Source organism: Accipiter gentilis, chromosome Z (assembly GCF_929443795.1).
Source record: "Accipiter gentilis chromosome Z, bAccGen1.1, whole genome shotgun sequence".
Classification (NCBI taxonomy): Eukaryota; Metazoa; Chordata; class Aves; order Accipitriformes; family Accipitridae; genus Astur; species Astur gentilis.
In genome coordinates, this window is record NC_064919.1 from 8,845,894 (window position 1) to 8,868,427 (window position 22,534).

Genomic DNA, 22,534 nt, shown 5'->3' on the forward strand with positions numbered 1-22,534 from the left:
CCATCACTGAGGAGCAAGGCAAGGTAGGATCATGCCATCTGGGCTGAGAAAAATGTAAAGAGGAAACAAAAAGAAACACAAGCTTCTAGCAAGATTTAGGAAACTTTTGGGGAATACTCATGAGCAAGAGGTTCCTACTCATAAAATGACTTTTCAGAGTAGAATCACACTTGATGATGAGTATTAAAGGGTTACTGTGATTGCTTTAGGACAGTAAACTACAACCTTAGACTTCGATTCTTAAGTGTTACCTGTGAAATTGGATCATCTTGGTCATTCTGCCTCCTGAGAAGCTTACAGCAAATGGCACTTTTTATGCTTTATTCATTATTCTCTCCACAGGAGATAATATATCTAATTTTGTACTCTGTAACCCAGCCTAAGTGAATGCATGTTATTCAGATCAGTAGTTTTCAACTACCTTAACTTTGCAAATCTGTAAAAACTTTCCAGTGAAGCTGCAAGGCACTGTATTGAAAGCCTACTAAGAAGCAGATTTTCTTTGCTCAATTACCTTTTACAAACCTCTAGAGCCCATGTCTTTGAGGTTTCTAAGGGTAAATAAACCACAGTACAAACATATATATTTAGACAAGAGTTACAGGGATCCCTATTTAGATTTAAGGAATAAAAACAAGTCTCTCAATTTCTCAGAAGCATTAGCTTTAAGTATGAAAGGCATTTACCACAGTCTAAGTAGTGAAGGACATCAAGCCCAGACTATGTTTTGTATTTAATTAACCAGTTTTAAATTCATTAGCAAATACTGCCACAGGGCTAGAACTTCTGATCTGGATCCCTAATGTGATAGGAGTTCCGAAAGTTCTAACTCAGTAACAAAATAAACCAAACAAACACACACAAAACAAAACTGAGAAATACAAAACAAATAACAAGAACAGAAATGAGAGAATCTGAGAAGGATTAAGAGAAACAAAAAAACCTCCATCATTTTTATTCTGAATTAGTCTTCTTTTCCTCCACTGAACTCACCCCAAGGAGTGGGCCTGCAACCTTGTTCTACCCAGATGTCTGCACTCTCTCAGGCCACTCTCCTTGCACACAGCCGCAGCACTCCTACAAGCTCCAAACGTCCAGAGTGCAAGAGGTCCCACCTCCTGCCCTTCTTCTGTGGTCTCAAAAGAGATGGCAAATCCTTTGCCAAGCACCTCTTCTTAGTGTCTGAAAACCATGCCTTTCCTTTTTCAGTCCCTCATGCTCCTAGGCTGACTGTGAAACCTTGCAAAATCGTTTCAGTACTCCCCTTCACATAGTGAGAGTGGGTAAATAAACCCGTGCATTGCCTTGTATACATGATGTTTCTGACATCATCTGCACCCAAAAGATATGAAAGCCTTATGAACATCATTCCCTTGATTTCTGTGACATTTCCCCTGAAAATTCAAGGATGTTCACTATTTTAACCTGAAGAACTTAGATTTTGACTTCTCTGTTAATTTCATCTTGCCAACTCCCTTCCAGCCCTACTATAAGGTACAATCGAATATTTCTCCTCTTCTTGAATTCTTTCTCTTTCCCCTCCTCCCTCAAAGTCATTTTTTACCCTCCCTTCTCTTTCACTTCTGCCTGCATTTTCTATCTTCACTGCTGGTAGTTCTCCAATCCCAAAGCTACCCCCCTCCTTCAGAAAGATACCTGGCTCTTCCATTCCCTGAATTTCTTGAAGTTCATCTATCACTGTTCAAAATCTGAGAACTACAGTCTCTCTCTTCCATCTCCAATATGCTGGAAAACACGTAGGTAAAATTAAAATACACCAAAACACATTTCCCCAGCAACTACTATGCAAATGATGATTTTTCAAGCAAAACTGGGTACTTAGTTGTATCTGAAAACCTCTCCTAGATGTGTACCGACTGCTTGTCAAAAGCCAATAAAGGTCTCTCAGTATGTAAAGGTATTAGAACACATTGATTAAAAAAAGCTTGTATCATTTGTTACTAAATCTGTTTTTACTTGCTGCTAGAGCTGTACTGCAGTCTAGCCATATCCCAAGGTCCTGCTGTGGCAGAAATCTTTTTTTCTTTTTAATATCTTGCTTTATTTAGGATCTTAACAGTGGATTTGAAAGCTTCATCTAAATATTAAAACAAAACTGGTTTCCCCCCCACTAATGAGGATCCTTCATCATTTACGTAATGTTTCATGACTCCTACTATTAAATTGAGCTGGATTTTTTTTCAGCTGGGAGAAGTGTCTTTGTCCAAAGAAGGTAGAGGTGTAAGGAATTTTTTTGTCATTCTTCCTACCAAATAGGTCTTTTTCATCCAGATCTGTGGATCTGTGTCACTTACATTAATAAACTGAAAATTGTCTCACAACTCTGACTTCATGCTCACTGACTTATCAGTATATGCTTACTGACCTGAATTCTCCTAGGAATTTTAAGTTGCTTAACAGTGCAACGGAAGTATTTCTCCTCTTTTTCCTGCAGAATCACAGAATATCCCTGAGCCTGATATCCTTTGCTTAAAAGGCTTTCCCTTTTCAGTATTTAGATAGTATTTCACTGGCTTCAGGAATAATATTGAAACTGAGTTTGCCTAGTATTTGGCTCACTATTTCAATAGATGTGACACTAAAAACAGCAAGCAGAATTCATTATCAGGTAGTCAAAGCAGTAAAGGGTTTAGAAATAAATATGGTAGAATCCAAGCTCCTGAGCACAGGAACAAAGTTATCTCAAAGAAAGTATTGTATTTCTTCATAGCAGTTCACCAAGATATCAAATAGTTCATTGCCTTTCCACTCAGATGCTCATACATTCACATAAAGTCCATTAGAGCAACCTTCAGCAGGGAAATGTCAACTCGTAAGATTTAGTGCTTTTCCTTCCCAGTCTGTAATTATACTTGATTTTAAGATGTAGCTATTACAAATGTGACTGACTGCTGCTAGATAAGCCTTCACATAATGATGTTTCTCCTCTGCTACTGAATTACTTCTACATAAAAGATGAATTTTGTATTTCCCCCATCTGAAAGAACATTCACCTTATGTGTGACTGCACATAGGGCACTGTGACAACAGTGATCTACGAGTGTGACCATGGAATGGCATTTCCTTGGAGTTCACTTCCTTCTTCAGAAATTCTCATAAGATTTCTCCGGCCATCCAAGCATTTTCAAACAAACCAAAACAAACAACAACAACAAAAAAACCAAACAAAAAAGCCCCAAACCAAAGCAAAAGCTAACCAAAGAGAATCAGGAACACCATGATGCTAGAACACCACAGATCAGAGCGCTCTTTGATGGATGAGGCAAGGTAGCTGGCTTAGAAGATGCTACAGGAATTCTTTCTTCATTAGGCCTGTAAGTCCAGCAAACTTTCTGTTAACATTTTAATAGTACTTGGAGAGAGGAAGGGCAACTTAAGGAAGAAAATCCATTCCAAAATCCAGAAAACTCAGGTATATAGAACTTCCAAATATTTTAACAGATAGCTGAAAAATGTTTAAAGCTGACATCTGCAGTCAATTTTTTAAATGCAGCTGCATTTTTAAAAAAACTGGTAATGTAAGGAGCCCTTCAAAATAAGGATTGAAACTTTAAGAATAATCATACAACATGTGAATGATCTACAACTGACATGACATATTTCTAAGTTTCCAGTTCGCAGCCAGACTCACTTCATTAAATCCTGCCTGCTTACAGGACAGAGAAATACTGACACAACCAAGAAAATATTTTGCACAGGATCCATGATAGATAAAGATGTTTTAATAAAGCATTTAATAAGCCTCAAACCTATTTTCAAACCTAAGCCAGGTGGGATAGCAATCTTTTACATTTGTGCAAGATGGATAAAAAGCTGGTTGAGTGGCAATATCTTTCCATTTTCATTCGATTTCACCTGCACAATCCTGTTACAAATTTTGACTACTCATTTGAGCATACCTACTAAACCTAAGTGCTGGGACTGCTTAAGGGAAGACAACATTATCTCCATGTCTGTGTGTTTTTCTAGTAACTTTGCACAAATGGTGATGGCCTATCAACAACTTTCTACATGACTGTACCTCCACTTCTAGTAACCACTGAGCCAACTCAAGCGATTTTTCAGAAAGCCAGGATGTGTTGAATGTCTGTTTTCTTTATAATTGATAACTAGATTCACCAACTCAAACAGACCTGCTGAGTACTGTCTAAATATTAATACACATTAGCATTTATACATGCTTCCAGAGCTACAGAAAGAGCAAATTATTTACACAGCTCTGGCAAAATAAAAAAACATCTGCAAAGCTAAATTACAGCTTTATTTATTTTTTTTAAAGCTGCCAAAAATGCCCCAAATTTTGTTCACAAAATAAAATTGAGGTTGAGATATGATGGCTGATATTAACAAACTTTAAAATTCCCCCCTAGTATCTAGCAGTTTTTGCGTCTTGTTTGTTTTCAATAACACTTAGCAGCAGTACATGTTCATTTACATTACTGACAGTAATGTCTAGACAAACATACTTCATAAAGACTTTCATGAAAAGCCACTTAAGAAATCACTTCATTCTTTCACTTCTGATTAGGAGCTCAAATGTAAGGTATAATTTTTACAAAGACTATGTTTATCACTCTAGCAGGTGGGTTCATTACATTGAAGGGAAGTTGTCTGCTAAAACTTACAAGATAACACTGGTACACGTACTGGTGCTTTGAATTGGAAGTTTATATAAGGCAACTTACCTTGGATTGTAAAGCATCTTCTCCAAATTAAATTCTTTGAGGTATGCAATTACTGCTGCCAGAGAGCAAATAACAGGCTTATCTAAGCTTAGTATTGCAGATAGTTTTTGAGGACCTAAAAAAAAAAGTGATTTTCTTGTTAACTCACTGTTTACTTCTTATGTGTTTTAGAAAAAGCATAATCTATTTTTCAATTTAATCAAATAGAAATCTGTAATATGTGTACAATGTTCTATGATATCTATAAATCAACATAAAGTGAAGTTCCAAAAATAACACTTATGGTTCCAAAGAGTGTAGAACATCACAATAACGTAAACACATTATGAAACATAAAACATTTGACTCCACAGGTTTTTCTTCATAAAAACGACTAACTCTTGGCATAAGAGATTTCTAAATACACAAACTAACAAGCAAATTCTGAAATCTCCATTACTGCAGGCAACATCTGTGCAAGTTAAAAGGAATGAACAGGTCTTGGCACATGTGATAATTTATCTGCCTTGGCCAGTCAGCAGGATATGGTTCCATCTTTGTGAGACAGCTATTTGTATTTGATAGTGTTTCTAAAAAGTGCTCTACTACAGTCCCCGTTCCAGTTAACAATAGGAAAGTTCACTCCATGATATCTCAACAAAAATTGGTATTTTTTAAACCCCTATTTAGTTAAGTTTTTCTCAGAGATGTTTTTAAAGCTGTTCTTCTGTTCTTAAGAGTGTTAACACAGACAAGAACTTGTAGAAACATTTTGGATGGTGAATAATTTCCCTCAGTTGCTATATATGTGTGAATTTTAATCTGTCTAAACACACATCTTCAAGCTATAAAAAAAAAAAAAGGGATGCTAGCCCTGTATTCATTTCTCTTTAAATAATATTCACTTTCAAGGTTCACTTCCTCCAAGCTCAAAAAAGATCCCAGTGTGCAGAAAATTAAGCAAAGGTGCCAAAAGACTTGCAGGGATGACAAAGATGCTCCTGATTAACTCAAACATAAATAAGGAGGAGTATGACAGGTGGAAGCTGGGACAGGTGATGCAGGAAGAATACAGACACATTGTTTGAGCTTGCAGGGATGGGGTTAGGAAAACCAGAGCCCACCTGGAGTTGAGACTGGCAAGTTACATGAAGGGCAACAAGAGCTTCTACAAGTACATCAGCAGCAAAAGTAAGACAAGGGAAGAGGTGGGGCCACTGCTCAATGGGGCAGCAGATCTGGTGACAAAGGACATGGAAGAGGCTGAGGAACTTTGTCTTGGTCTTTACTGGTAAGATGTGCCTTGAGGAATCCGAGGCCTCTCAGATCACTGGGAAATTCTGGAGCAATGAAGATTTCTTCTTAACAGAGGAGAATCAAGTTAGGGAACACTTAAACAAATTGGACATAGACAAGTCCATGAGACCTGATGGGATGCACACACATGTATTCCTTTATGTAAAAGCTAACAGAATGCATGCTTCAAAGACATTCTGAATGACATACCTGTGGTATCAGGCACTTCTTTTGCATAAAAATCAGTAATCAGCTGGAAAGCATGGCTGTATTCAAAATGGAGGTTTTCCATCCTTTCTATCCTAATTCTGTCATCCCGTAACCTGCAAAGAAAAAATAATTGACTTTCAGTATTTATGCTTCCCTCATGAAGAACACTTAAGTAGGTTACAAAGGTGTACTTTCTTTCACCTTTCCTTTGTTAAGAAGTGAATGGGGAAAGAATAAAGAGATGAGCTACTTCAGTGGGTTGAGAACATTTTTAAGTGTGGTGGTTTTTTTTAAACATTTCTTTTTTCCATTGTAAAAGTGCAAATAAATGAAACCCAAACAGCAACAGCAAGCAAGCCCAAAAGAGAATTCAAGGGGTTGTCTACTCTATCTGCAAGGTAGATGTTATGATTGATGAAAACTTACTTACGAGTATTTGCCTTACCTGTTCTTAAAGACTTATAATGATTAAACAGTGAAGCAATTCTCCTGTGCTATTACCATATTTAATTATCCTTTATCTTTAAAGGCTTTGTTCTATGATGTACAACTTGTGCAACATTAACCTGTTGCATCTTTTCCTATACGCAGCTGAAATAAAGTATTCCTGTCTTTTATTTCACAACTATTTTAAGACTTTTCTCTACCTTTTGCTAAAGGGCTTGATTTCTTTCAGTTTTTTCGCAGTCCAGGTTGTCAAGGATGTTATTAGTGATAACCTACTTGGCCTCAGAGTATCCAGTCTCATACTACCATGGGATATGAATTAACCAAACACTTCTAGCACATTGGAATTATGCCAATGAGAGGGATTGTGTAGGTATTATAGGAAGGAAATTAATCAATACCCTTTTCGCAGGGCTTTTCGACTTCACAGAAAAAACAAACAGATGGGTTTTCTGCATTACATTGTACATATTCCCATCTGAAAGAATCAATATGTCTCTGAAGCTCAACTCTTAAAAATGAGAGTTATTTTCCTATAATACATGTCCAACTAACTGTGTCTTAGAGGTCTGCCTTTTCTCAGCACATCCTAGCTGATCCCTTGCTTACTTCGAGTGCCCTTAGTTTTCACTGACTGATCCAATTAAGTTTTCAGTCTCTATACCCTCTGGGATTCCCCTCTGCCCTAACCCTACTCAGAATGAGCAAAGATTTTTAAAGCAAATGGATTTCTGTAAAAGACAATTAGTCTGTGCTCCTCAGCCTCCAATAACTATCAGCTATTTTCCTCCTTGCATTTTTCACTTGCTCCAACCTTCACTAATAATCTGCTCTAACACTTCCATCCATTTTGCTAAATTAGCATGCATACTCACTACAGCCTTTTGCAAGAATACCACTTCAGCATTAAACTTTTTAAAATGTATTGTATGGTATCTGGAGGTTAGCAGAGTACAAGCCTTTGAATCAGTCCTGCAAGGCAGCAGGGCTTTCCTGTTGACCAGGTGTGAGTAGGGACTTACTTTAAACAGGATTTTATTTTTCATTTCTACTTCTTATGCTTTCATAACACCACCTTCAGAAGAGCAAGGCTTAGCAAGGTCTGCAAAGCTAATTTTTAGAACCAAAGTCAAAACAGGAGGCTTTGGGGGTAATTCACTGGATGATTCATGCCACACCTGCTTGTTTTTACAGTAATGGTTAAAAATTGTTGTCATTTTCATTAATGCATTTGTGATTTCCTTCCATTTCATAACCAAATTTAGCCAACTCCTTAGCATAAACTTTGACAAATTATAGTTGCAATCAATGTAACTTGAGTGACTTCTTATAGTAGTACTTTTGTTCATCAACTATATTGATAGGAAATAGTTCAAATTAGAATTAGACAACTCAGTGATTTGTAAAGATCTTCACATATTTTAATATTTATATTCTAGATATGGCATCATCAAATATCTGACACTTTATCTATCTGAAAGTATGCAGCTGATATGCTAGATAAAGTAAAAAAACTGGAAAGTTATAGATATCTATTGAATGTACAGAAAAAAATGAATTTTTATCAAGATGTATGAAAACAAAATTTGCTTCAGAAGGTTTTCATGTCTGTCCTTTGTTTAGGCAGATGATCACCCATAGGCCATTTTTCTGATTATACCCAGAATGATAGGTTGATGCTTATGTTGATGCTTTATCTCTCCAGCTACCAATGCCTATTTCAATCAGAAGTCAATTTGCCATCAACTTTTGTAAACATCATTCTTGTCAGAACATCTGCAATGAACGGCTGTGCAACTCATCCAGTGTTTTATTGATATCTTTTCCAGTACTTCTGAAAACAAGCAATCCTCATAGTCCCATGACACTGATAGGGTTAGTCAATGATGAAACTCAACTTTTCAAAACGTTTTTACTTTCCTTGCACAACTTCTTCTGCTACCACCCTGAACTGGATATTGAGCAAACAGAGAGGTTTCAGGGTTTCAAACCGTCAACTGATGGTACAAATGAACCTGTAGTGCCCCTTATTAAAATTGCCTGCTCTCTAAACACACTGAGATTTGATGCACAAGATGAGTTATGGAAGTTGCTTCAAGAGATGGTCATCAGCCACAGTTACAAATATGAAACCTATGTGTCCATAAATAGATGCATAAAGGATGGGATCCTAAAATATACACATTTACACACACACACTTTTGTGTATATAATGTACTATAATAAGTCCATTCCAACCTATGCTCTTCTATCATTCTGTTACTACTGGAACTAATTTAACTGTCACCCTAAAAATGAAAATGAAAAAGGACCAACATTGCTGGGTTTTATCCCTCTATTTATCTGACAATCCAATGCATCCACTTAAAGATTCGTTGCTTACCAAGTGCTGCAGGAAAAATATTAAAAAGAGATCAATAAACTTTAGGGGCAAAAAAAACTCTTAAGAAAAGGACTAAAAAAGAATGCTAGAAGCTAGAAGAACATAAAACAACATTAAAACAAACTTACAGAAACTGACTCAAGATATTTAAAAAAACCAATAAAATCTTTTATTGTAAGAATGAGCTTGCCTATAAGCAAAAGAACTCACTGCAGTGCGCTGAATAAAACAGGAGTCACTTCCATTATTTGTCTACAATTAAACAGGCATAAATTGCATAAAGACTTCCTGAAAAACAAACACATCCAAATGAAGTTTTCTTAAAGTTCAGGAAGCCTTCCTAAGGAAAGCAAATAACTCCAGAATTTTACCTTCCAACTACTATCCTGCCCTGCCCATTCTGCTTTAGGACTATTTAAATGCAGGGGTGCAGGCAACAATACTTCACTGTACATCCATGTACCACAACAACAGAAGTTCATAAACAATGCAGAACTTGGGAGGGGAGATCTCTGCTCCTAAAATTTTGTAACAAGTTTTTATTTCTGATGCTAAGCACAGATTTATAAAGTGCAAATAACTGTTATTTAATTTTTCCTGTACACTTTATTCAAACTGCTATTTTCTCTGCACTTCTCAGTGCACTCTGGTAGGATGACCAGTCCATCACTGCAGGGAAAAAATGCCCACGCTGCCCAGGAGAGCAAGGTAACCTGAATGCATTAATCCTTTCAGAAATCCAAGCATACCATGTCATCCTCCCTTATTAACATGCTTAAAAGAAATTGCTTTTCCTTTATTTGTCATCATTGTGTTACCTTTGTTATACAATTGCTTCTTGCTCAGGGGCTCTAGGTTTGAACTTGTCTGTGAGAACTGAAGAACAATCATCCTTCCTCTTTTGGTAAATCTTGGCATGGAGCTGCAGTAGCTTCTCTGGCAAGGCCTCAATGACATTTCCAAGCAGCTGTTCTTCTGGCACTGAGTGCACACATTTTTTAAAGCAAAGCTTTTTTCTCCTGCCAGAGTAAAAGTGCTTTCCCACATTCGCTATGAACAACCTTGACATACCAGAGATAGAGACAATGTTGTTGCAAGGAAAATGACAGCACAGTCACCTTCTCTGAGTATTTGCCAGTCTCAGAATGATATAAATCACTGCTGCGTGTAATAATCAAATAGTAATTACCACATATATGCTATCAATATACTACATACAACACATTACCCCACAAGACCTCCAGCTTTTCAAACGTCCCATTCCAAACCCCTCATTTACGCTAGAAGCTGCTGAGAAGCCTAGAAGCAACTCTGACACACTTTAATATATATACACACATACATAAACACATATATACATACAGATATATATATAATATTTATATATATTTATATATATTTTTATATATATATATATATTTAATATATATACACACACATACACATACAGAAAAACTTGGGGGAAACTCCTTGCTTGCCTTTTACTATCCAAACTATCAACATTTCTCAACATACATGCCAATTTCCTTCTAGTCACCTTAGCAGAACTACAGCTGAAAAGACCTCCAACCATATAAACAAGCCAAGAGTCTGGATCCAAGACATTTTAAGAATATGCTCTTCTAGGTTTAGGAGCTCAGAGACAGAAGCTGTCAAGGAAGTAGAGCAAAGAGGCTATCAGAAAACCAAAGGGCAGAGGGTTGTGCAGGCACTGTATGACACTGCCTTCTGTGAGAACAGAGTTGGGTACTACAGGACAAAACACACACAGAGTTGTGCTCCAGCAGCTACTGCATCTGCAAACAGACACAGTACAAACCAAATCTTTTTCAGGCTCCTTCCATCCGCCTATCTGAAGAATGGGATGAGACACACCACACTCATTTCATGGAAACCTAGTAGAAAAGCTCAAGAACTGCTAGGAAGCTATTTCTAAGCACTTAGAAGAAAGCAAGATGAGTAATATCCAGCATGGATTTCTCAAGAAAAAGAAAATCCCATCAAATCAATTTAATTTCCTTCAATGGCAGAGGAACAGATTCTGTGGACAGAGAGGAAGCAGATGATTTCCTACATGCTTGATTTCAGTAAGGCTACTTTACACCATTTCACACAAAGTTCTCATAACTGATCTATGGAAACATGATTTATATGAAAGTACTTATTGCAGAATGGGTACAACACTGGCTGGAAAACAAAACTCAGAATGGTATCAGGAGTTCATTGTCAAAATGAAAGAACATGTTTTCCAAAGTTCTATAAAGCTCAATACTGCATCTGGTAGCACTCAATACTTCAGTTATCACTTGGACAATGAAACAAGAGGACAATTCCAGTCAACTTGAAAGGGTATGAATTTGAAGCGACTGCAAAGAATGTCAGAAAACCAGACTTGAATTCAAAACATGGTGGAGAAATTACCTAAAAAATGCAAGTTCTCTCCATCATGTATGGCTGTGAATAAACAACACATGCACAAGTAGAAGGGGCGATAAATGAGTAGAAGCTCTAACTTCTGAAGTAGTAGTTCTTTCCATTAAACATCCAAAGCACATATAGTTTACCTGTGAAATGACAACACAGAGCAGTTCATATCCAATGAACAGCACTATTTAGAGTGATCTTCAGTGCCTCATGCAGTTGTGTATCAGCTCATACAATTGTTCTTCAGAAGTCAGCACAGTAACTTCTCCACACTTCCAGCAGTATTTCCCTCTGTGTTTTGCAGGTGCTATATAAAACATGAAAACTGCAAGGATGCAGCTCACCCTGATTTGGCCTCATCAGAAGACTGAGAGCACACTGGACTGATCTGCCATGTGCTTGTTCTACTGTTACCCTTCACCTGCACCCCTGACAGTGATGTGTTAGAGACAGCTTCATAAACCAGCTGCGCCAGTTTGTCCCTAGAATCATCACTGGCACCACTATTCCTCTATTCAGAACTATACCAACCAGCAAAAATCTCTCTTCTTGCAGGGTTTCAAACAAATTAAACAAAAAAACCCCCAAAGCAACACCACCACAACAAAACAAAATATAGGAACACCCTGCCTAATATGTGCCATACTACATTAACATCAGTGAAATAATGCTCTCCCAGTTACACACCCACCATGGAAAATACCTCTTTCTGAATCAAAGTGTGAGTGAGGAGACAGTGAAGACATAGATCCAGTCATTTGCTCATGATAGCTTGAGATCAGCCCTGTGGCTTGCCTCTTTCTGCACGCCATCAAGTCCCCCACAGCTGGGCATATTCTGTGGCCTTGTTTAACTGGTCTGTGGCTATTTCTGCCCTGAATTTTCTGACATTAGTTATACAAATTTAAGGTTGGAAGTTTCCAGCAAAATTAGCACACACTTTTTTTTTAAAAAAAGATGATTTCACTGTGGTGCCTGACCATCAGAGAACAGTTCAACAAGTCCTAGATGCATGCTATTATTCTGCACTCCTTGAAACACTCAGGGTTCAAGCACACGGCAGTATGCCGAAGAGTTTACCAGCTAATAGTCACCAGAAGTTTCTCCAAAAGAACACCACTAACATGACCCTAACACGGCCCTAACATGACCCATAGAGCTTGTAACATCTTTTTATGATACAGAAGAATGTGATAAACTGCCGCATTCTGCCATAGCAACCCAGTGTGCCTGCATTAAGGATTTTGAAGGAACGGGGTGCTTTGATGTTTGCTACTTAGCTTCAAGCCAATGTTAACTCTAACTAGGGGAGGAGGAAGGACAGGTAATATAAAAGCAAATGCAAGTATTTCTCAAACCCCAAACAGGCAATACACTTACAAAGGTGAAAAACGCACAGGCAACAGAAATGAATGAAACTTCACATTTATGCTGTATATCCTAAAATCAGACGTGGAAGACTCCTCTCAATGTCTCTTTCTCTGCACCTAGCTGACAGGCCATGAAACACCTAACCACCATATTGTGCTTTTAGGACCATTTTCAAATTCTAAACTCCTCTCACCTCCTTTTTTCCTCAAGAATGAATCATCTCCTTTCTCTGTATTGCCCAAGTTTTTGCCAAGTACTAAAATGTTAATTATCTGTGTTCTTTCCCATCAGACAGGGTAATCTGTATTTTCCTTCTCGTGTGGGGTCTTAAACTTCATACAATAATGTATAGCTGGACAAGCATACTTTATAGGAAGGGGATGAATGCTCATTTACCTCACCACTAGCTCTTTATTATTGTGTCTGTTCTCAATTACTTTGCAGCTGCAATTCTGTGCATGTCTCCATCAATGTAGCTACTGACTGTCACGGTACCACTCTCCCCACCCCATCCCTGGATGCTTATTCCCACTGCTTCCTCTGCAATGGCTGTAGAGCTTGTCTGACCCTTCATCAAGCACTTGGAGCATGCTATGACAGAAAAAATTCACGGTGAGGGGAAGGGAAAAAAAATAGCTTTTTGCTGGCTTAGCATGGTTAAATGGCTCAGCAATAATGAAGTGACAAGATGGTGACGGTGACAGGACCAGAGCAGCCAGCTCTGATCACTATTTCTAAGGGAAACTGTGGCAAGAGCTTGCCACCAGAAAGCTTTAGGAGCACTGGCTATTGTCTCAGGCTTGTAGCACAGTCTTCTTCCAATCCTCCCTAGGGCCAGAAGCTTACTTCACTATTTGCAGTTGGTCAGCAAGAAGACTCACCCCTTAGAGACTTTCACTGCCTGACCCTTCTGCCCCCTCCACCTCCAAGTTTTCCTATTTTCATTGCTTAACAATTTGATTTTGAATGTCAGCAACAATCACAGTGAGCAGAGTAGAACCATATATCCCGCCTCTAAAACTGCAGAAATCACTGAGGGACCTCTGGAGGTCATGTTGTCCAGCCCTCCACTTGAAGCAGGACTGTTGCCAACATCAGAGAGATCATTTCACTGAACTGTATAGCATCTGTCACTGGTATAACGAAGGAGCTGACAGAAATGAGAAGCAGGTTGTAAGAGCAAGTCCAAGGTCAGACCAAAGTGAATTTTAAAATGTAACCCAAAAATTAAGACTGTGGGATGGAGCAGCCACAGCTGCAGGAACCACACCCTGAGCTCCCCCAGCGAACAGCACAGGACAAGGCACATCTACTCGCTAATACGGCCGCATGCTAAAAGGAAACGGTGCAGCACGAAAAGCAAAACAGTTGTAACTGCTCCTTACTGAAACCATGAAACGGAGCCGAGTGCCAAAATTTTCCAGTACGTGACACGCACTAGAAACACACAGAGAACTGCTGTGCTCTGGAAAGTACAATAAAACTGATGTTTAGGGAAAAGAGATTTAACTTAGAGAAGCAATGTCAGGGTCAAAATGAAGAGTCCCATCTATACAACTATTTGGAAAAGAAAGCAGAAATGTAATCCAGGAATTATATCATCATTTTAATCTGCTTTTGATATATTTTCCCCAGAAGCCAGCTATAGTCCATCCCGAAATACTTACTTTTACAAAGACGATGACCTACTGCAAAACTGTTCAATCTGCTCATATGAAGAAATACTTCAGATAATTTCATACTTGACCCTAAGACCTATGGCAACCGATTCATACTATTTTAAATTATCCTCTAATATAGTGATAACCGGTTCTGGTGGTTTAACTCCAGCCAGCAACTGAGCACCACACAGCCGCTCACTCACTCCCCCCCATCCCACTGGATGGGGGAGAAAACCAGGAAAATAAAGTAAAACTCCTGGGTTGAGATAAGAACGGTTTAATAGAACAGAAAAGAAGAAACTAATAATGATAACACTAACAAAATGACAACAGCAGTAATAAAAGGATTGGAATGTACAAATGATGCGCAGGGCAATTGCTCAGCACCCGCCGACCGACACCCCGCCCCCCCCCCCGAGAGGCGATTCCCCGCCCCCCCCTTCCTGGTTCCTATACTAGATGGGACATCCCATGGTATGGAATAGACCGTTGGCCAGTTTGGGTCAGGTGCCCTGGTTGTGTCCTGTGCCAACTTCTTGTGCCCCTCCAGCTTTCTCACTGGCTGGGCATGAGAAGCTGAAAAATCCTTGACTATAGTCTAAACACTACTGAGCAACAACTGAAAACATCAGTGTTATCAACATTCTTCGCATACTGGACTCAAAACATAGCACGGTACCAGCTACTAGGAAGACAGCTAACTCTATCCCAGCTGAAACCAGGACATCCCCCTAAATTACCATGCTTTTTTACTAAAAAGGACTTGTAAAAGAACATCTACACCACAAGACAATAGGATGGCAGAAAGAAAAGTTGAGTTCTGTATTACATATATGACCAGAAATATTACAGCCTTATCTTGCATCATTAAAAAAACCCTTCAAGTGCTTCATAAACGTTAGGAATACATTAAATAATAGGAAGAGAGTCACTACAGCTAAAAGACAACAAAAAATTCTGGACAGGCAGAGTGAAGGAAAAGATGACAGAACAACCTGAAAATAAAATGAGTTTTGAAACTTGAATACAAATGTGTATGGTAAATTTTGGACTATCACCTTGTCCTAAATGGCAGCTTTTCTACTATCCCACTGACAACCCCACACCTTCTTCACTGTGTTGCACGTCTTTCAAAAGTGAAGGTATTGCTCCTTGCTTCACAAGGTCACGTGTTGTCTGATCATACTTGTGTTGATTGACAGGAACATGAAACTTTCCCATTTTGAGCAGCAAAACTTTTGAGCACAAAGCACTTTTCTTTGTTTCTCTTCTAATCTTTTTGGAAACGCTTCCCACCTACCAGATCTTGCAGTGAAGTCATAACCATTGTGCTTCTGTCAAATCACTGCCTACTGTCATTAAAACTCACCATTACAACCCCATTCTAGGATCAAGCTGATGGAGAAATTCAGTAGAGTATATCTTATTCAAGGACACATCTTCCTTAGCAGCAGAAGTAACAGCCCAAATTCAGTTTGAACATAGTCAAGCTCAAAGCTTAATAATGCTTCCCACCCATTTTAATTATCTCCCTTTCCCTTAAGCAGTGCCTGAGCAAAAATCTCTTAGGCATTCTTAATTTAATATATTTGAAATACCACTGGCCCTCAAAACACACAAAGTTATCTGGATCCTATACATACATATGCAAAACATCTAGTGCTTTGTCCAAGAAAGGAAAGCGTTTCCTAGGTGAGGCTGTTAAAATAAGTAAAAATTAGAAGCAGATGGCTACCATACAACTTAGTTCTGGAAAGAATCTTGAACTCAAGTTTGTGACTTCTTCACAGGGTAAAGAGAACCTCAAATCAAAGCTGAATGCTGCAGAATGCATCTGCCACAGTAAAACCACAGTGGTTCTGAGGACCGCTGCTGAAGCATGAGCAATGCATTTGCCCAGGTGATGGATAAAAGGATATTCTACTAGCATAGATAGACGGCATAAATAGGAAGTTGAATGGAAGTCATCATCGGCTTATGAAACATAGTTTCCAATGATTATATAAGATATAATGGAGATGGTGACAAAGAGAGTCCATCCATGTATCTGTTATAAATCAATTTGAACTAACCTCCCACACTACTACCACAACTCTACCTGCCAAGAACTGTCAAAAACATAAATCCTGTTCTTTAATCAGCCTGAGAACTGCTGTGGAAATTTACTAGGCATGCTGAAAATCCAACACAGACCACACTAAAAAAGTACATTGCTTCTGCAAGCAGGAAGGCCATACCTGGATTTTCTATCCATCACTGCATTGAAACCATTTAAGTTAATGGGTCTGAAAAAGAGATCTAGCTCCTGTTCAGGCTCTTACACACACCTTCCTGAGGTCTGCAAAGACATGGTATGCCCACTGCTCCGTTTCAACTCTGTGTAAGGGAAGCTCAGAGCCTTTTATAATAAATAAACACTTACATACATACTAACAATAGAGCAAAAGGGAACTTGTATGAGAAGACAGTCTAGCTGTTTTGTTGGGCTGGACTGTTGTACTAGAGGAAGAGAGAAAATGTGGAAATCCCCCAGGGACAGCCTGAAGGAGGGGGAAGGCCAGGGAGCAGATGGTTATACTTTCCACACAGATGTCATGTGGGAATGGAAGAGCTGAAAGGCCTCCAGGAATAATCTATCTATGCCTTGTCTGCATTAGAGAAAGTAATATCCTGACCCCTGTCTGGAAACTGATCAGCAGTCAAAATTAGCTACATGTAACTAATTCTACCCTCTAATGCATAGATTTGTGTTCACAGCTGGAGAACACCTGATACTCCAAATAAACTAGTGGAAACTGGAAATTTTCTTCTTTCAGTTTACCAGGAGTGCAGATCACAGTTCAGAGCAGAAACAATGGCCTAATCTTTCTCCCATGCATTCCTCAGCCAAGTCCTGTCAGAAGAAACTCACTCGTCCTCAAAGTGGCAGATGTCAACTAGCTACACATATCTGAAAAATATCACCCATTAAAAAAAAGTAGAAGTGCTGAATTCTCTTTGTAAATACTTTGCATGACCCTGTACCAACTTAAAAAAAATTAAGCAGAAAAAAAAAAAATCAAAATTCAGACCATGACATCTCACTTTAAATTTGAAAGTAAAGTATGCACACTACTGTGTTTTCAAACTATGCTGACAGGTCATTACACCTGGCACTCAGGCAGAAACCCTGCAATCGTTCTTGAATTCTTTGCATGAAACACCACATTATTCTAACAAGTTATAACACAAACGAGAAAAATTCCAAAATAGGTCTTCAAAATTTGCATAAATTTATCCAGATATTTTTGCACAAGACTTGATATTCTTAATTAATATTTTTGATTATTAACTATCTGCAAAATAAGTATCTGATATATATCCAGACCCGAAGCTTTGGGGCAGCCATTCCTCCAGGTATTATCCATCATTAAAAAAAGGTGGGAAATACATTCATCCAAGCTGCAGAAGAAAAGAAAACCAACAGCATGGTGTTTATATATCACAAAAGGCTCCATACTCAGAGTAACATTAAATAGATCAACATGACCCACCTGGTGGAACAATACACCTAGGTTACACTGTACTAATTGTAATCCAGCTAGCAGAGGTAAAAGGCTCCATACTCAGAGTAACATTAAATAGATCAACATGACCCATCTGGTGGAACAATACACCTAGGTTACACTGTACTAATTGTAATCCAGCTAGCAGAGGTAAAAGACTAATACAAAGCACAAAGCTTCACAGCTACTGGTATCAGTGCTAACAAACTGGTACTCGTTTGCCTATTTCCTTTACAATCACACCTCAATTATTCTTGTCACTTAGACTTGATTTTCCCATGCAACAAGGACACTAAGGGATATTGGTATGAATTTTGCACAAAGAAAAACCAGAGGAACACACCAGGATAAAGTAATTTGAGTACCAGGAAGGCAAATCATTCTTGTGGCAGTGAAGGCTAACCCACACTGGGCCACAGTAGTGCAAGGACAGTGACATCAAGAGATTATTCCACTTCACTTGGTATTCATAAAACCCAATCTGTAGTACTGAGTCCAGTTTGGGCCTCCAGTACAAGACACCCATCAACAAACTAGACAGAAACCAGGAGGACCTCTAAGACAATTAGGGGGCTAAAGCATACAGCAAATGAGGACAGACTAAAGAAACGGAACTTATTTGGTATGGAGAAAGCTAAGGGGGCATCTTCGACTATCTAAAGAGCAGTTAGAAAAGCCTGGAGCAGATTCTTGTCAGAGGTGCACAATGAAAGGACAAAACCAAGCCGTAGCAACTTGTTCAAATTTCTGCACAGACTTTAGGAAAATAAATTCTTCCCCACAAGACCAGTTAAGCATATAAGCAGGTGGTATAGAGAAGCTGGCGATTTCCCTCCCCTCCCTTGAGGATTTTCCCAACTGGGAAAACCACTCAGTAGCTAGGAGGTGAAGAGATATGCTCTTCCCTTTTCTATGGGGAAACTTTATATGCAACAGGAAGGACAGGACATACTATTTAATCTGATTATCTAACCATATTTTTCAGCTGAAACTGTGACACAAAGTCTCTTTTTTTTTTTGATTTCTGACATGCATAACTTGCTGTTCACATTTCATTCTCCTCGCATGCCTCTGACAGCATCATTTGAATCAACTCCAACTGAAAGGATATGATAGATTATATAACTACTCAGTCTACTAGGTTTTTTGGTTTTATTCCCTCCATTTGGAGGATCAATGTTTGGGACACCTAACACATTCAAGTCGCCTCTACACTACAGAAATAAAAATACTAAGCCACAAGATCTTGCAGCTGTCAGCATTTGTAACCGCAGATGTAATTAGAGGCCATAAGAAAAACTATTAAGCATCTCCACCCCAAAAATGAAGTCTACTCTGTTTTGTAGAAGCTTTAGTAATCAAACTGAGTTTTGATTTGGCACATTACCTATATCTTGCAAGCCTTTCTATCCTTTCTCAAGGAAGATCCAGCTGTGTGTTGCTACAATGCATTTTTCATAATGATCCTACAACCTCGTATGGCTGGAAAACTGTATTATCCCCGATTTTCTTCCAAAAATGACTCCATCTGAGCTCTCTAGCTATGACTAAAAGAAAGAGACTCCAATTCCAAACTTAGAAAGGTATCCAGTGAGACACTACCTTCAAATCTAAACTCTATAGTCAAAATTCTGCTCTATGCCCACTCCTTTTTTCTTTGCTGTTAGTGGAGTTATTCTCCTTCACTGCTGTCAAGCCATGACAGCACCCTGGTTTCTGCTGCATTCCACCTCTCCCCAGTGTGACTGACACTTGTCCTGCACTCTGGAACAAAACTTTCTGACTTGATCTTTCAGTCACCAGTGAAAACAGGATGACATTTAAGATGGGAAGGAGGGAATTGAATATAACAAATCCAAGTATGGAGTGAGCAAGAAGTCCCCAAGGAAGTAAATTGAATGAAAGCAAAAAAAGGAGCAGGAACCTTTACTGTTACAGGTCTTAATTTGGGAACAAATATTGCATTCATTCTCCACACCAAAACCAAAAGAGGATTTGGGGTTTTGGTCATGTGCGTTAAAGGCAAATGGGATTTTAATTTTAAATTATTCTAACTCAAACAGAAATTTGGCTTTCATGCATTAAAAAACCCCTGCAAATGGTAGACAAACATTCAAAGAAGTCTTCAGACCCTGAGAATTTTGTCTTAATCCCCAGGAAGGCCAAACTCTGATTTCTGGAAAGAAAAAGACAGCCGCTGAGTTTGGTCATGATTTGTCTTGCACTGGCCCAATGGAAAGTGTAGTATCAACATAAAAGTAGGGTAGTTACATCCTCACTGGTAACTGGGCATGTCCAAGAGAGTGACAAGAGATTCTCCATGATCAAGGAGACGTTTGCAGTTCCAAACCATATCACAAAAGGAAAACTGAAACACAGAATGGTTCCGTGGCCCTTCTTGTACCTGGGGAGAATAATTTCCAAGCTTGGGAATGAAGACTGTAAACCTAAGGGACAAAACATATTCTACCCATGCAGAAAAGACTTGAACATTTTATGTTGCTGAAGTATGTCAGTTCAGCAAGGTAGAGCTCTTCAGTATGTGCCCATTTACTGCTCTTAATATACAAGCTCAGCCCAAGAACTGCACTGCCATTAGAGGTTTTCTTTTCTTGAGTAGTGAGTAAAAGGCAATCACACTTTCAGCTTTAGTCATGCAGTTCTTCCCTCTGGGAACAAAGCATTCTGGCATGCTAACCATATATGTCGTGTTTTAAAAGGGGTTTCACTGCCAATTGGTAATATAGCCTGCCTCCATATGAAGTAGTGCATGCCTACAGATACTGGTCACCCAACATGCGTTGAACTAAGAAACTATCATGTAAAGCTCGCTGCTTGAGCAGAATTTGGCACAGGGAACTTCTCATCTCCCTCAGATAAAGAGCTTTACATGTTTTGTAATGTTTCTAATAAAGGCTGCTGGACAGAAAACAGGAAACAGCTGGCTAGTCAATTACACTTTTAATTAATGTTTCCTTTCATAAGCTGATACAGACTTAAGAATCCATTAAATGTGATGAAACAAACTTGTTAATTTTTCAACAAATTATTTCAGGCTCTCCTGTGAGATGTACAAAGATGCTTAAAACACAGTGACACTTCTAATATAACAAATATGAAATGCATTAATAATTATGCCCTCTATATACAAAACTTTCTTCTTACTGCCATGTTCCTGTAATTAAGAGCGGCACATTTTAACCACAAATAGCTACTTACCTTGATTTCACGTTCTATGAAAAGTTAATACAAGTGAAAAAGCAGTGAAGTTTTATTTCCCATGGCTTAATTTAGTATTTAACATACAATTGCTGTACACTACATATTTTTTGTACTACTGCTTTGCTAGGATTTATGATCAATGAGCCAACAGCAAAAGGTAGTTAAATTATTTTACAAATGGAAAACACATTTGAAGGGAACAGATGAAGGCAGCGTAGGCTTAATGGTATGCTTTTTAAGAAAAAAATGAAAAAGCAGATCAGGATTCAAAATTGAAGCTCAGTTTCTCTCATGTTTACACTTTCGAGGCCTTGATTTGAGTAAATGCTCACTCTGGCAATGGTTCAGCCCAAAATATAATTTTCAATACAACAAGACTGCACACCATCTTTGCAGAACTGAACTGAAAACAGAAGTGTCAGAGTTTCTTCATCTTTTATTTTTTTCAAATAAGAGAAGAATTGAAGAAAAAAATAGTATCTTAATTCTATTGGCAACTGATATTTACTATAACTTATTAGATTTTGTAAGAGAGGACTTAAGGAAGCTGAATAATAAAATTTCTATTATTACCAACAAATGAAACACAGTGTTAGAAGGAATAGAGTGATAAAGCTACTAAGTGAAACTGTTTATTTTTGTCAGATGGAGGATTTTCGCATGCAAGACACACTACTTTCTTTTTGTTCAGTTCTTGTATTTTAAAATACACAAAGTTGCTGGCATAACATACTGAAATCTGTCTATAAAGAATGTTCCTAACAAAACCACAAGAATACCCTTCACTCAGCTTAACATAAAAGGTACAAGGTACTAGTCTACGTTCTACTCATAGTAAATGATGAGACGGAAGCATCTGAAAAGACATCCCTATTAATTAGGAAATGGATGTTATTATTTGCACCTGAAATACTACATGTGTATGGACTGCAAAAAGGGGGCTTTAGTTCCATGCTAAGTACTCTCTCAACAGCCAACCTGAAATTGCACAACTGTCAACATGGCCCTGCTTCAAGACAATTTTTCTTTTTTTTTTTTTTTTTTTTTTTTAAAGGGATTATATTAAAAGAAAGAGGATTTTGGGGTGTTATTTTTTCTTTTAATTTATCATATCATGGATCCTGTTTGGAGCATAGCTTTCACAGAACCAAGAGTACAGCCTGACCATCAATTCAAACTGACATAGATTAACACAGCCACTAAACACAACAGTCCTGCCATTCCCAACATCTTCATTCTTAGCACTTTCCTTTTGCACTGGCATAAAAGCTTGGGACAACCATGTACTGA

General features: G+C 38.3%; 1 protein-coding gene across 1 annotated transcript in view; it reads right to left on the reverse strand.

The window, feature by feature from the left end:
• The window catches only part of MSH3 (mutS homolog 3), a 121,104-nt gene that overhangs the window by 72,730 nt on the left and 25,840 nt on the right, over nucleotides 1-22,534 (reverse strand). Inside the window, exons 9-10 of the mRNA XM_049795132.1 lie at nucleotides 6,192-6,304; nucleotides 4,707-4,821 (exon numbers count right to left, since the gene is read on the reverse strand). Of these exons, the coding sequence (XP_049651089.1) occupies nucleotides 4,707-4,821; nucleotides 6,192-6,304 (228 nt within the window). The remainder of the gene's footprint in view (nucleotides 1-4,706; nucleotides 4,822-6,191; nucleotides 6,305-22,534) is intronic.